Source organism: Salvelinus alpinus, chromosome 28, assembly GCF_045679555.1.
Source record: "Salvelinus alpinus chromosome 28, SLU_Salpinus.1, whole genome shotgun sequence".
NCBI lineage: Eukaryota > Metazoa > Chordata > Actinopteri > Salmoniformes > Salmonidae > Salvelinus > Salvelinus alpinus.
Window position 1 is genome coordinate 23401299 of NC_092113.1, and position 15415 is coordinate 23416713.

At 43.6% G+C, this 15415-nt stretch overlaps 1 protein-coding gene across 1 annotated transcript in view; it reads left to right on the forward strand.

Annotated features, from left to right (window-relative positions):
• Positions 1-1888: 1888 nt before the first annotated feature.
• LOC139557446 (metabotropic glutamate receptor 4-like) overlaps positions 1889-15415 on the forward strand; it is a 233193-nt gene continuing 219666 nt past the window's right edge. Inside the window, exon 1 of the mRNA XM_071372260.1 lies at positions 1889-2692. Coding sequence (XP_071228361.1) covers positions 2147-2692 — 546 coding nt within the window. The 5' untranslated portion in view covers positions 1889-2146. The remainder of the gene's footprint in view (positions 2693-15415) is intronic.

Here is a 15415-nt window from a genome sequence, read left to right on the forward strand (position 1 = left end):
GTTGGCTGATACGGCTCTGGAGAAAGCATCTATTCCCTTAGACCACTCTCTTCCTCAGACTCTCTAGTACTGTCCTGTATCTATAATCGGGGACATCAAAGCCACAACAGAGGAACCCTACTACCCATTGTTGGGGTTAAGGAGCAGCATGTATCTCCTGTTATGTTGACCTGTTTCCTGCCAGGTGCCCTTCCTATCCTCCATCACAGGACATGCCAGCCATGGCTTAGAGCAGTATGTGGGAAGCCTGTTAGGCAGTTGCTGTTGGACTGATTGGCTATGCCTGGGAAAGTCAATGAAAGAGAGGAAGAGAGGGATGGAGGGTGGAAAGAGAGAGTGTCCAAATAGTGTCCAAATAGAAACAGAAGTCATACAGCTGAGATGATGGGTTTGGAGAGGAGAACTGAGCGAGGGGAATGTGGGGTGCAAGCAGATGTCTTCATCAGTCAGGGAACATCCCTCCTTAGATTATGAACATCCTGCATTCTCAATTTGAAGCAGGATATTTTATAACCCTTTGGTAAAACACCATGGAGAGACTTCCCACTGGGCACAGATGTCAGTTAAACGTCTAGTTTTGATTAACATTTGGTTGACTTGTCAACATAACGTGAATTCAATGTGAAATCAACAAAAAATTTCACCATGCAATTGGATTTAGGTAGACTAAATGCCCTTAAGTTGATGACTTTTTGCAAATCCAATCAACGATTCAACGTCATCACATAATTTTTTTGGTTGAAATGACGTTGATTCAACCCGTTTTTGCCCAGTGGGTCTGCTCTCCACATGAAGAGATTGGGACGTGTTTACGAAGCAGCCTATGCACTCGTGCCAGCTAGGCTCTGAATCAGTTATGCCCATGGCCTTCATAACAGTGCTCTAAAAGCAAGTGAAGTGAAGGTGTAAAATGGAAATATCCCAACAGGCGTTTCTACTAATGCAGTAGGCTTGGGTATTTTTCTGCTTGAATATTTCTATCCACTATCTGATAGAAACCGTGGCCCTCCAGTGCTGTTGCATATCCTCAGATATGTTTATGAAATGTAAAAGCAACGAAGAAGTAGACTCTGCTTCTTATCTGCCTTTTATCATAGAAGAAAGTTTGTGAAAAATTTATTTCATGTTTCATTGAACTGAAAGCAGTGCGTGGGAGTTAACAACAATTGAGAGCCTCAGTAATTGTTATAAGGACCATGTGGGAAAGTAATATGCAGCATATCCTTTCAAAGCCGTGCACGCTGGGAAAAATCTATTGTTGATTAGACCCAATGAAATCCCATTTCATCTCATCCGTTTTTTAAACAGAGCTCTCTCTTACTCCTGTCTTTTTCTCAGAATCTCATTCCTTTCTCCTTTAATCTTTCAGGAGTCTGCTGTCTTTCTGAGCTCGAGGTGGGAGGCCATGTCTGAGTACCTGCAGGCTTGCTTGGGCTGACTCTAGACTTTCTGCCTGCTCCAGGGGGGTGAGAGAGAGAAGATAAACACCCCTGACTGGCTCTGGAGGAGCAGAAAAGAGGAGGCTTATATCCCACCTTTGTTCTCCCCAAGATGTCTCTCCACGGACCCACTCCCGACTCACCCCAAACTGTTTAGTAACTCCACACTGTCTATATTCCCCAACAGCCAGGAGAGAGAATACCCCACAAGGAAGTGGATAGAGAGAGAGAGAGAGAGAGAGAGAGAGAGAGAGAGAGAGAGAGAGAGAGAGAGAGAGAGAGAGAGAGAGAGAGAGAGAGAGAGAGGGGGGGGAGAGGTGTCGCAGCTGTAGACTGCAGCAGCACCAGCAGAGAGAGAGAGAGAGAGAGAGAGAGAGAGAGAGAGAGAGAGAGAGAGAGAGAGAGAGAGAGAGAGAGAGAGAGAGAGAGAGAGAGAGAGAGAGAGAGAGAGAGAGAGAGAGAGAGAGAGAGAGAGAGAGAGAGAGAGAGAGAGAGAGAGAGAGAGAGAGAGCGAGAGAGAGAGAGCTAATTAGTATTACTGAGATGGTGTCAGAGCTGAGAGACATGAGAAGTGACTTCTGAAGAGAGTTCTGTTCTCTGAAGGATATTGCGGCTGACCTACAGGACATTTGTTTGTGGTTTTTTTCCCCTTCATTTTTCAAAGGGACTCAATTTAGTTGGATGCAGGTTTAGCTTAGCCTTCTGTCATGAATCTTCTGGGTAGCTGTATGAAGAGGGGGCAGACTGGCTGCCACAGAGGTGGTCTGGCTGGGCCCTGTCAAGTCCTGCTCCTGGCCTGCTGTATCCTAGTAGTCCTGGGGGCCAAGCCAAAGACACCTGGCCACAAACACCTCAACTCCATCCGCATAGATGGGGATATCTCTCTTGGTGGCCTCTTCCCGGTACACGCCAGAGGCAGCGACGGTAAAGCCTGTGGGGAGCTGAAGAAGGAGAAGGGGATCCACAGACTAGAGGCCATGCTGTTCGCACTGGACCGCATCAACAACGACCATGAGCTGCTGCCCAGCATCACTCTGGGTGCCAGGATCCTGGATACCTGTTCCCGGGACACCCACGCCCTGGAGCAGTCGCTCACCTTTGTCCAGGCGCTCATCGAGAAGGACGGGACGGACATCAAGTGCCTGAGCGGCGGGCCGCCCATCATCACCAAGCCTGAAAGGGTGGTGGGTGTCATCGGGGCCTCCGCCAGCTCTGTGTCAATCATGGTTGCCAATATCCTGCGGCTCTTCAGGGTAAGTGCCTTTCAGTTTACACTTACTGGTTAATGGATGTGAATGATGGTGGTGGCTATGAAAGTAGTGTCTCCCAACAGGCGTTTGTAGGCTGGCAGCACACTTGCTCTGAGATTACATACTCTACTATGAAAGCACTGTGACTGAGATCTGTGATGCAATTGGCTGAAGCATGTATAATTATTTGTGATGGATGTCAATAAAAGGTTAGGTTGCTTTTTCTGGTAAAAAGGGTTTGCAAGTGTTTTCATGAAAGGAGAAAGGTTATATCTATTGTCCCATTTTCCAACAATATGGACATGTTGATGTGATAAAATGTGCAAAAACAATCACCGCTTGCTATATTAGTCTTTTTACCCCATGTCTTCTCTCTTAGGTGATATTACATAGTGTAGCTTGGGGCGTATTCAATATCTCACATTTCACGAATTATCGGTATCTGTAAAAATGCACAATGTCCCTCTTGTATGGGCAAATAGGTTTACACCCTTCATTAAACCAATCAAAACTCATATTCCTAAAAATGTTTGCTTCTCAAACCAAAATGTCTGGTCTTCTGAATGTTGGAAATCTGTGTCTGTGTTCACCTCAGTTGGATGTGGTCTTTGTGGTTTGTAAGTCCTACAGAGTCCCATTGAAACCAGACATATTTTGGAGGCTCCTCATTAGTACTCTGCCTCTCTCCATAATGACATTAATTTGGTAAGAGTCCTTAGTGGTGCTTTGCCTTTAATTAAATAAACCAAGTCAATCATGTGACCATTTGAGTTTGTTCAACACTTATTAAAGATCAGCATGTGCCAGAGTTAAATCAAAACACAACACAACAGGCCCCTTTCATAATGCCGACACAAAGCTGTCATGGGAATGAAGATGCCAGGCAGACCAATGGGCAAATATGCTGGCTGTGTCATAATGTCGCTAAATTATAATGATGTTCAAAGAACAAAAGCATGCTACTGTTACCATATACTGTACTTCCAGTCCAAGTGCTAATGCTAATGCTTCCTTCAAACTGCACGCAGACACGTCAAAATGGTATCCACAAGTTCATCTGACTCTGGGGAAGTAAATAAAGGGCCAAATTGCTCAAATCCCAAAGTATCACTTTAAAGTCAAGATGGACCATCAGGAGATACTCTACTGCAGTAGCTGGCAGTAGCAGTCCTCTGTGTCTGTTGTAAAGATATAATAACCAGCATTATATTTAAAGGGGGATCAAAGTAAGTGTGGATAAATAGTGGGTGGTACAGAGTGGGGCCGATCCCCCCCCCTCCAGATGTTGGAGAATTTTGTAGTTTTCAAACAGATTTTTCCAGCAATCTAGAGACTAATTCTATGCAATCCTTATGCCTCGTTCTATGTAAAAAAGAAATATATGTCTAGGTTAGCTAAGCGTACTTCAATATCTGTTCAATTGTCCTTTTAATGAATGATGCACTTTGATTATTTAAGAACTTTTATGCCTTGGGAGTTTAGTTACCACACTGGTATATCGTATCATAACCCTAAATATGCTTCTATGTATCTCTACTAAACTCTCGGTAAAAGATTGAAAGGAATGTGAGTCTCTTTCAGTACATTTAGAAATTGCTTGCTTTTCGAAAGTCTAGCAACCTTGCCAGCTAAGATAGTTAGACAAACTATTCTAACTTGATTGATAGCATGAAATGGCTTGGTAGCTAGTTGGGAGGTTGGGAGATTGGGAACGTATCTAGATGGCTAGCTAAAGTCAACTTCATGAAATTGCTAGTGGCTAGTATTACAGAAAAACAACTAAACATTTTTATTTTATTTATTCATCAAGGAGGAATCAATAGGCTACATAGCTTGATCAAATCCATTTACAAACATACGTCCTGCGAGTTCTGCCCATCACTGGAAGATCAAACCAAATCAAACGCTGTGTGTGTCACTCAACACTCTCTCCTCCTCCACTGACGATACTGTCTGCACTCACTAGAATATCTAGGGTCCTGCCTAGCATATTTTTGCTCTGTGGTGCACCTTGGAAGGAACCACTGACTAGGAAGAATAGGGGAGGTACTCTTTTGCCTGGTAAAGTCAGTGTGCCCCCTCCGCAAAATACAGCTGACAGATCTTTTTTATAAATAATTATGATAAAATGTGGTTAAGTTGAGTAATTAATTTAACATCTGAAAATGTTTGAAACAGGACAAATCTGAGGGGGCATGTGCCCTTGTGCCCCCCATATGGGCATGACGCCTCTGATAACCAGTGCCATGCTCACATCATGCTGGCCTGCCTCAGCCTGCCTGGCGCTGGATCACGTCACTATAATTAGCTCCATATAAGGACTCCTCTTCTTTAGTGAATTAGGTGGTATTGCCGCTCCACAGATAGATACTTCTCCTGTTTCTAATGATTTCAAGAGCTTGACCTGATATCTTTCATCTGCACAACCTATGTTTTTTCCCCTTTCATCCAGGAATGAGTGTGTGTTCTTCAGATGATTGGAGGATGGTGGTGAGAGGGTTGATCAAAGTGGGAGGCAGTCTACAGAAAGATGTTTGGAGAAGATGGCACTGGTTTCTAATTCAGTGCAATGATGAAGGGCTGATGGCCAAGTAATACACAGCTTAGTGCAGGTCACTAGGTGAGCTCTGAATAAAGATATAGTCTGTACACTTCCTTTACAATTCGATATAGGTCAGAGAGCCTTTACTGACTGTTTCTAGTTCCACATGGACACTTGCAGGTTTTTGCACTTCAAAATGCACTTGATTTATTTTAAAACTAGAAAGTAAGTGAGCTTCTCAGCCTTTGCAGACTAGCTGAGGATAGGGCTGTCCCAGCCTCACATACTGTAAGCTATACCCAGGAAACTCTTGGTGAGTCAACTATTTCCCGTACATGGGTTAGGGGATCTGACTCATCCATATTTTGCTTGGTTTGAACACGCAAGGCAAGCTCAACACTTACATATCAATGTGGGTTACAACCCTTCTTATTGCTGTTCTTTGCCATGTCCTTTATGAGCCTAAGGGTAGTGGCCATAACACACTGCATGCGTGCTGTTGTTGTCAGAATGCTTCTTTCTTTCTTCCCTACTTCCCTCTCCCAGTCTTAAAGTGGCTGAGGCTCGGTAAACTGTTAACTCAGCACTCCCGAGCAGTAGGCAGGATCCCGTCCCTATTGTGCTGCATGAATATTTTACTTCCAGATTACGTAATGTCCGCCTAGGGATCCAGTTGGGGTTTGAAAGCTCCCTCCCTCCATGGTTGGCCCTGTCTGCTCATGCTCGGTGATGTTCTCATCAGTTGGGTCTTTTACTGCAACATAAGCAGGAGAAAAGTGTGCTAGCGCCCAGGCTAATTAGCACAGGGCTGGTTTTGACTCTGTAGCGAATGCGTTTGATAACCCAGTCATGACGTGCTACCTGTCCCAGACCTGCTGTTTTCAACTCTCTAGAGACCGCAGGAGAGGTAGAGATACTCTTAATGATCGGCTATGAAAAGCCAACTGACATTTACTCCTGATTATTATTTGACCATGCTGGTCATTTATGAACATTTGAACATCTTGGCCATGTTCTGTTATAATCTCCACCCGGCACAGCCAGAAGAGGACTGGCCACCCCTCATAGCCTGGTTCCTCTCTAGGTTTCTTCCTAGGTTTTGGCCTTTCTAGGGAGTTTTTCCTAGCCACCGTGCTTCTACACCTGCATTGCTTGCTGTTTGGGGTTTTAGGCTGGGTTTCTGTACAGCACTTCAAGATATTAGCTGATGTACGAAGGGCTATATAAAATAAACTTGATTTGATGATGAAGCTGGCTTTAGTTAGGGTTCTAGCTTTGTGATCATGTCTTGTAGATGCGTTTCTGGCTTCGTGCATATCAGCTTTTCTCTTGGTCTTGTGTAGGCTACTTTATCAGCACTGTAACTGTCACAATGTACATGGGCAGTCATGATTGTGGGTTATGTTGTGTTGCTGAGACAAGCATATGTTCTCAGAGAAGGAAAGGGGCGCTTCGCCTACCTCCACTCAGGTGTACAGTCTGCTACGGCACAAACAGCCTATACACATGTCTACCTCTGCCTTCTAAGCAGAAGGGAGGATGCCTTCAGAGATGAGAGGGGAGGAAGGTGAGAGGAGCTTAGAGGAGAAGACGGGGGAGCCTGTAGGTAGCTGTAAGAGGAGGGTTAACTAGCTGTCTGTTGTGCTGTCTGTGAAGCAGAGAGACCTTGCGGCCCTTTCTCTTCCCTCATTAGAGACAGAGATGGGACACCCTCAGGCGCTGTACCTTCCTCCTCTCAGCATCTCAACATGTTGAGACACCGTCCACTCTAGATTACCGCAGCAACCATCATGGGCTGTAAAAGACAAAAATAAATACATTTAGAATATGTGATGAAAGGATGACTCTGCTCTGTGTGCAGGATGGCTCTACATTGCTGTGCAGACTTTTACAGGGAATTGTACAAAGACCTTGCTGTAGGGAACGTGTGGAATCAGAATGATTTTCAATGATATGTCTTCGAGAATTTTTGGGTCAAGACAGTAGCTGAGTATTTGGCAAACTAGACTGAATGAAGATGAATACTGAAGCACAACTACACCACAGCTAGTGAGTAGTATTCATTAGCTCCGCTCTCAGTAGCTACCTCAGTAGCCTGTAGCTCTCTTTATCACCCTGAGACAGGCCTCCCAAGGTGTGACCTGTCACCTTCACGGATCCTCAGCGCCGTAGCTCTGTGGCAATTCAGGAGAGAGGCCTGGCCAGGAGAATCGATTCTGACTAAGTGGAAAACTATTCTGCACTAAGTGTAATTTGGTGCAGCCACACTACATCAGGTCATTCAAGCCAACCATTGCATCCCTTTACCCGCCCATCCATCCAATTCCAAAAAGGGAATTCTCTACTCGCCTGTGACTTTCAAAATCCTGTGCAAGCAAAGCAAACAAGGGAAGCAAACCAAAAGGCTCAAAAGACTTGCAAGCAATTGTTTTCAGAAGGTTTACAGGCCAGTGGTTATGCCAGGGTTTTATCCATGCCACTCAACAGGACTTTTACAATTGGGGCAGACCTGATCCTTGCAGCTGTCTTTCTCACTGTTCATTGCGGCTGTTCCCATCCATGCAGAGCTCCGGCCACAGCAGAGCAGCTCCTTCAGTCAGGATTAGTTTAGACTCAAGTCGCTTAACCGACCCTGGCCCCAGTTGCCAATTCCCAGTACAGCCATAAGGGATGAGTGCCCGGAAACATGCCTCTTAGTTTTGCTCTGTTTTATCTTCATCTATCCGAGTCCCACTACAGGAAGCTGGAACACCAGCTGCTAATCACCAGCCGTAATGGCGAAGGGGCACGGTGCAGTGGTCTCCACATGTGTGCTGGTCGCTGTGTGGAGATGCCGGGTTTCACTCATTAATTTCTGGCATTTCATTAGTGTAAGTTTGCAGGTCTACTGAGGAAACCCGGCATGGTGGGGAGGGGAGGATGTCAAGTTAGTTTTTTTTAAAAGCGGATGGTTTAATTTTCTGGGTCTGTTCCTCTTTATGAGAGAGGTAATTGAAATGATCCACTACACGTCTGTAAAGACTAACACCATCAGCACTGGTTTTAACAGCAGAGGAGATATATAGTGCTTTGGAAGACACACAGGACAAGCTACAACTGTGATAACAGCTCCAATGTTGTAACCTTCAGCATAGTCATGGGCAATTCCACACTATTATATATTTTTTACTTTAAAATGTATGCCAAACAAAAACAAATGATTGCAAAGTTAACAAACAATACAAATCTATGCACATAAAAACACATTTAATTAATGAACAGTGCAGATGCAAAGTTTGGTAACAGAATTACGGTTTGTGCTATTGGTGCCGTCATTCTGTTAACAAACTTTGCATCTGCACTGTTTTTCAAGTTTAATAGATTTATTTTTGTAAAAATGTCAGTAGACATTGTTGAAAGTCATCTTTGTGCATAAAGCTGTATGGTTAGTTTAACTTAGCAATCATTTTAAAGTGAAAAATCAGAGTCTCAGCATCACTCTGTTATGGTGGAATAGCCCCGATTTGACATTGTGTATTCTCAGGGCATAATACCTACATTCATTTATTCTTTAACACATTCGACATACAACATGAATAATGTACAACACTGTGTGCTTATCGAATAACCTCATACCCTTCCCCTTGTGAAAAGACAGGATTGTTCAGGAGAAAATCCAGTGTTACAATCATGCTATTAATATACTGAATTTTCTCCAATTACTGTACACGGCTTCTTCAACTCTTCTTGAAGCTCACTCTTTGAATTTATGACACTGTAAATTATCAGTAAATCTTTTGATTTAACTCAGAGTTACAATTCATTTACTGACAATTTACAGTGCCACAAATTCAAAGAGTGAGTTTCAAGTATTCCTCAGTACCATTGATGCCATCTGATACATTGTGAGCATGTCTCAGAGCTGCGACTACTGCTTTCCCCCTGTCTCCAAATCTAACACCACTAAGCCTAGGTATTACCCTGTTCAGGCTTTTCCTATTACTCTTTAAACAGCCACATCTCCAAAACAGAGCCCAGCTATCCCACAGTTCCCTCGAAAAGAACTCAGGATTAGTGGCTTGCAGCTGCCCCCCCCGGAAACTCTGTCTATCAACCAAATCAAATTCTGTGACCTGCTGCCTGGAGATATATCACATATACGTAGATGTTTTGTTGTACAGATGGAGAGACAGACCAGACGGTTGTTGGTAGGTGAAATATATTTGAATTAATGTGATCGATGACTGTTAGAGTCTTGGAGTGGTGACATTTTAATGGAGAAGTGACCAGTGTTGGGGTTGTTACAACAACAAAAAAGGTAATATATTACCTATTACTTATTTTAACAGTAACAAATTACTTTCCATCCTGGGGAAAGTATTTAGTTACACTACTCGTTATATTACTTTTGCATTACACCCCAAAACGTTGCGCTCAATGTAAACAATGTCAACGTTACACTAGGTAAGCCTATTCACCAACACCACTAGCCTCCATACCAAACTACAAGCTTGTTAAGCTCTCTCTGGGTTACAGATTTTCCTCCTGAACCATTAAAATCAAGCTTTGGTTGCTTGTATGAGGTAGGCCTACAGTCATCTTCAGCAGCAGTGGTCAGGCCTCGGGGGTCTTTCGCTATGAGTTTTGTCTTGGCATGTTGCTTTTGCAGGTGCTTCAAGAGATTGGAGGTTGTGTTTCTAGCAGTGGAGAGGTGTTTTTCGCCTGGGCACAGTTTACATTTTACAACTATATTCTTGTCATTTTGTTCTCCTACCAAATCAATGTAATAGGAATACTTCCACGCCGAGAAACTCAATGCTTTAGACGCTTCTGCCATTTTTAATCTCCCTCACTAAAGCAGTTAGTAGTAGTGCATGCGTGCTTTAACAGGAACTTGGTGAGAGGACATCAGACTCAAGATTAAAACAATTACAATCTGTGGCGGGGGGATTTTTTATATTGCGTCAACAAAGAGGGAATAATAATCATAACAAATATTTTATTTGGATCAATAAATGTAATAGGAATAGAATGATAAAAAAGTAACGAACTAACAACAACCTATCTTTGATCAGTAACTGTAATAGTATTACTCGAATTGGAACAGCACTCTGTTATATTATTTGTTACCGCAAAAAGTAATATTATTACTGTAATGCGTTACTTTGTAATGCGTTACCCCCAACACTGCAAGTATTGCATCAGAGTGACGGTATCAGCTAATATGCTATATTGACATACTCTCTGTTTTAATCCCTGCACACATTCAAACATCGCCTGAATTATGAATGTAAAAACATAACCACTAACAAATGTAAATGCACTGCAATTTTTGCATAATGAGGGTCAACTTGTGTTGATCTAAGATTTTCTATGTCGCTTCAATTCCCTCCTGTGCCATCCCATGTCCTCTACCTAGCCTGAAGCAGTGACAGAGATGGTGGATATCCATACAGGATTTACCCAAGTGTTTAATCCTAAAGGCTCAGACTTTTCTGTTTCCATCTACGTGGGCCGGGACCCGGCGGACATGCTCTCACCTGGAGCCTAATCCAGGCCACTGGTACTTTTCAGCCTCAATTTACATAACAATGGGTAACTGTGAACTTTAACACCTTCTCACAAAGGAAAACTGTTTTGATTATGCAGTTGATTCTGCTCTTCACAATTCCTCACTGTCAGCCCTAGCTATGGAAACAGAATTTCCCTAGTATAACATAAAGTTTTATAAACTAGACAAGTGTGAGTTTGGGCTCCCCCAGGCTACCGTAAGAAGCTTGGACATCATCCAGTCTATGAGCATACCACCCTGCATACCACTGCTGGCTTGTTTCTGAAGCTAAGCAGGGTTGGTCCTGGTCAGTCCCTGGATGGGAGACCAGGTGCTGCTGGAAGTGGTGTTGGAGGGCCAGTAGGAGGCACTCTTTCCTCTGGTCTAAACAAAGATCCCAATGCCCCAGGGCAGTGATTGGGGACACTGCTCTGTGTAGGGTGCCGTCTTTCGGGTGGGACGTTAAACGGGTGTCCTGACTCTCTGAGGTCATTAAAGATCCCATGGCACTTATCGTAAGAGTAGGGGTGTTAACCCCGGTGTCCTGGCTAAATTCCCAATCTGGCCCTCAACCATCACGGTCACCTAATAATCCCCAGTTTACAATTGGCTCATTCATCCCCCTCCTCTCCCCTGTAACTATTCCCCAGGTCGTTGCTGCAAATGAGAACGTGTTCTCAGTCAACTTACCTGGTAAAATAACAGTAAAATAAATAAAAAAATAAAAAAAATGAGCACATCGGACAACATGGTAGCTAGCTTTCATGAATCATCTAGCCTCCATCACACAGAGGAATTCTCTCTCTTCTCTGAGGCAGTCACGATGTTCCGTTACAAACGACCATTTGAACATCAGATAACTAGGACACAGAATATTAATTCAAAAGTTTGAAGATTTATCAGCTTTGTATTACATTAGTGACCTTCAGCATACACAATGTGTTAAATTGTTTTTTAAAGTTTCACAAATGTTGTCTTGAAACTAAATGCTGAGATATAGTAACGGTATTACATTTTCATGGTATTTCTGATATTACATCATAATAGAGAACAATGTCAGGACAGAACAAATGGAAGGGCATAAACAATAAGACACGCACCCGCTCAAAATATTTGTACGTACACACCAACATTAGCAGACAGTCAGAGAAGGATTACTTCTCATTTACTGGCTAATGATCTCTTCCCAGACCTCTTTCAGTCAGTAAAAGAGACAAAGCCTCTAATAAAACCCTACACAGAACACAGACTCTGGGCTTGTGTTGTACTCCTATGTCACTTGTATTATTTGTCCCATACAATTATTAAAAATCAAGCTGTGAGGACCCCCTCCCATACAAACACAACACACCTCGTAGGTATTGAACCTGGGGCTGGGAACTGTTGTGACAGCATACTCTGTTTCCTGAAATTGTACCCTCGTCTTTTTCCTGCTGTTGAAAGGCAATGTTTGAAGCTACACGATGGAAGGAAAGTTGGTCCATATTGGTATTGATTTCACACATGGTTGAGGCAGTGACAGTTACATTAAGATACATGTACCAAAATGCTGTTTGTTTTTGGTACATAGGCTATCTCATCTGGGCTCTTGCAGACAATAGTTGAGAAGTTTGAAAAAAGGCGTCTGTATCCACTATGTCCCTGACCTAGGATGCCACCATACTCACTGTGTCGGACGAGGATCCATTCATGCAAGAGCACCAGTATGGTAGCCTGAAATAACATGGTACCTGGTTTTGGCTATCTATAAACACTGCAACACAAAGCATAGACCACTAGGAAATAACAAAGAATTCAGCTGATTACAGTGCAGTACATGAGTTTTTGCTAGGATTGTGCCCTGACCCACTAGCTGTAGCTATACTTATTTAATCAGACCACAGCACTTGCCCAGGTAAGGGGTTTGTTGTCAAGCGTTTCTCAGTTAAGTGGGCCTGAAAATATGCTAAACATTTCTTGGAGGCTGCTAGGAAGGTCATGTGTGAAATCTTGTTCCTAAGAAACTCTGTTTTGTGTCTTTTCAACGTTGACCCTGTAGTGGTGTGGCACGTCCTGAGGTGGTTTATTGTAGTCAGGTCTACTTCATTCACTGTACCTTTATTTGACTCACATACAGGAATAGATAATCTGATCTGATAGTTATTGTGATCACTCTATAGCTTGGTCTGAAATGGCACCCTATTCCATATTGTGTACTATACGTTTGACCAGAGCTCTATGCAGGCTTTGATAAAAACGTAGCGCACTATGTAGGGAATAGGGTGCCATTTCAGACGCACCCTATGGGTTGGGTAATTATGAATGGAAGGTCTCCAAGTACATCCAGCGACAGTGGTGAAAACATACTGTATGTGCAGTAAGATAAATGGTTATCTACAGGTTGACTCCCTACTGCATGGGAACTGTCTGTACCTTACTGCCACAACTATCTCAATCATAACATAGTAGCTCTGGGCAGCTATGTCCCCTCAGAGATAGCCTGCTACAATCAACAGACCCTTTCACCTTTGAGATGATCGATCAAACCTTTACATTCCCCTCCAGATCTAGTGCTCTAAACATTCTGAACCCCTCTTTTCTGTGTTTGCTGTCACTGCTCCAGCTGTGGAGAGGCCATTAGAGGAAGGTGAAGTGAGTGTGTGGCCGGCTAGATATGTCAGCCCAGTAGTCCTAGGGTCATCCTCAAGGACACTGCAGCTCCTCAGCCCTGCTTTTAATGATTTAATATGCCAGGTTGACATGTTGGCCAGTCCTCTCCTCTCTATAGACCAAGGCACGCTCCACAGGCTCAGAACCACAGAAAGCACTGCCTAGTGTCATTGGCAGCTGTCCTAAACACAGCAACTGATGAGATATATTCGCAATGCCAATCAAGGGTCAGTTTAATCATTGCAGAAGGGTTACAATTAATTTGACTGTTCAGGGTTTTCTAAATCAGGTAGGTTGTTTCCAGGTGTTCAAAGATGGCAAGCTGCTGTCTTCTGTTTGACCCCTGATTTACTTCTAAGTCTTTTAAATTATATGGCAGAGTCTAGAGCACACCAGATCAAGTCAAATGTTTCTATTGACCTCTGCTAGAGATTGACTGTACAGTAATTCCAGTGCCTAACATTGCAGAAAGGAAAGCACAGACAATCTAAAGAAGCAATGTACTTCTCACCACTTCCAAAGTCAAACAAAAGGTATTTTAATAACCCATTGAATCTCAGTCTTATTTATTAAAATGCTTGTGCAAAGTATTACATTTATACCTGACAACCCTTAAATTAAGTTTTATTTAGGATAGACCAATTGTTACATGCCACTCCTGTTAAACGTGCTGATATTTTGTGTTTCTAGAAAATAACATAAAATTAGTGATACTTGACACACTTTATTTGGATTAGACAAGTTCTAAGAACAACTTGAGGATGGGAGAAAACCCCTCTGATCAGATACGTTATTATCTGAATCTTAAGGGGATTTGGTGATAATCTTGTTAATGCCATCTCAGTTCTCCCCAGAGTTTCTGTGTAAATAGCAAAGGCATGAGTCATTTTCCAGAGAAAATATGAAAATATGGTCACACCCTGATCTGTTTCACATGTCCCTCTTATTGTCTCCACCCCCCCAGGTGTCGCTTGTTTTCCCCAGTGTATTTATCCCTGTGTTTCCTGTCTCTCTGTGCCAGTTCGTCTTGTATGTTCCAAGTCTACCAGCGTTTTTTCCCGTACTCCTGCCTTTGCTATTCTCCCTTTTCTAGTCCTCACGGTTTTGACCCTTGCCTGTTCTGGACTCTGTACCCGCCTGCCTGACCATTCTGCCTGCCTTGAACTCGAGCCTGACTGCCACTGTGTACCTCCTGCACTCTGAACTGGTTTTGAGCTTTTGCCTGTCCACGACCATTCTCTTGCCTACTCCTTTTTGGATTATGAAACATCTTAAACGACAACCATCTGCCTCCTGTGTCTGCATCTGGGTCTCGTCTTGTGTCATGATAGTACGAACTGGCCATGGCAGACCCAGCAGACTTGGACCAGCCTCACCACGCTGTCTCCCTGCAGGGAGCTATGATTGGGAGACATGAGGAGCTGTTACAGGACCTTCTGGAAGGGCTTTGTTCTCTGACAGAACGCCACGACCAAGGGTTTAAGGCTACTATGGAGCTAATTAAGGAGTTAACTCATAGGCTGTCTGCCATCCCTGAGAGACCCAACCTCCCAGTGCATTTTTTCCTTTTAGTGGTGAGTTGGTACAGCCTACCCCTGTTCCCCTAGAACCCCGCTTACCTCCTCCGGAGCGATATTCTGAAGATGCTGGTACCTGTTGGGGCTCCCTTTCTCAGTGCTCGCTTATTTTTGAGCTACAGCCATCTTCGTTCCCTTCGTACCGATTGAAGATAGCGTATTACGTATTATTATTACGCTAATGTGGGGAAGAGCGCTCTCTTGGGCCACGGCTGTTTGGGAGCAGCAATCCACCCTTTGTTGTCACCCTCTGGAGGAATTCATGGCGGAGGTGAAGAAGGTATTCGAGTCTCCGGTATCCGGGAGAGAGGCGGCCAGTAAACTTCTTGATTTACGGCAAAACTCCCATAGTGTGGCAGACTATGTGGTTGATTTTAGCACGTTGTCCGCCGAGAGTGCCTGGTATTTGGAGTCTCTCTTCGATACCT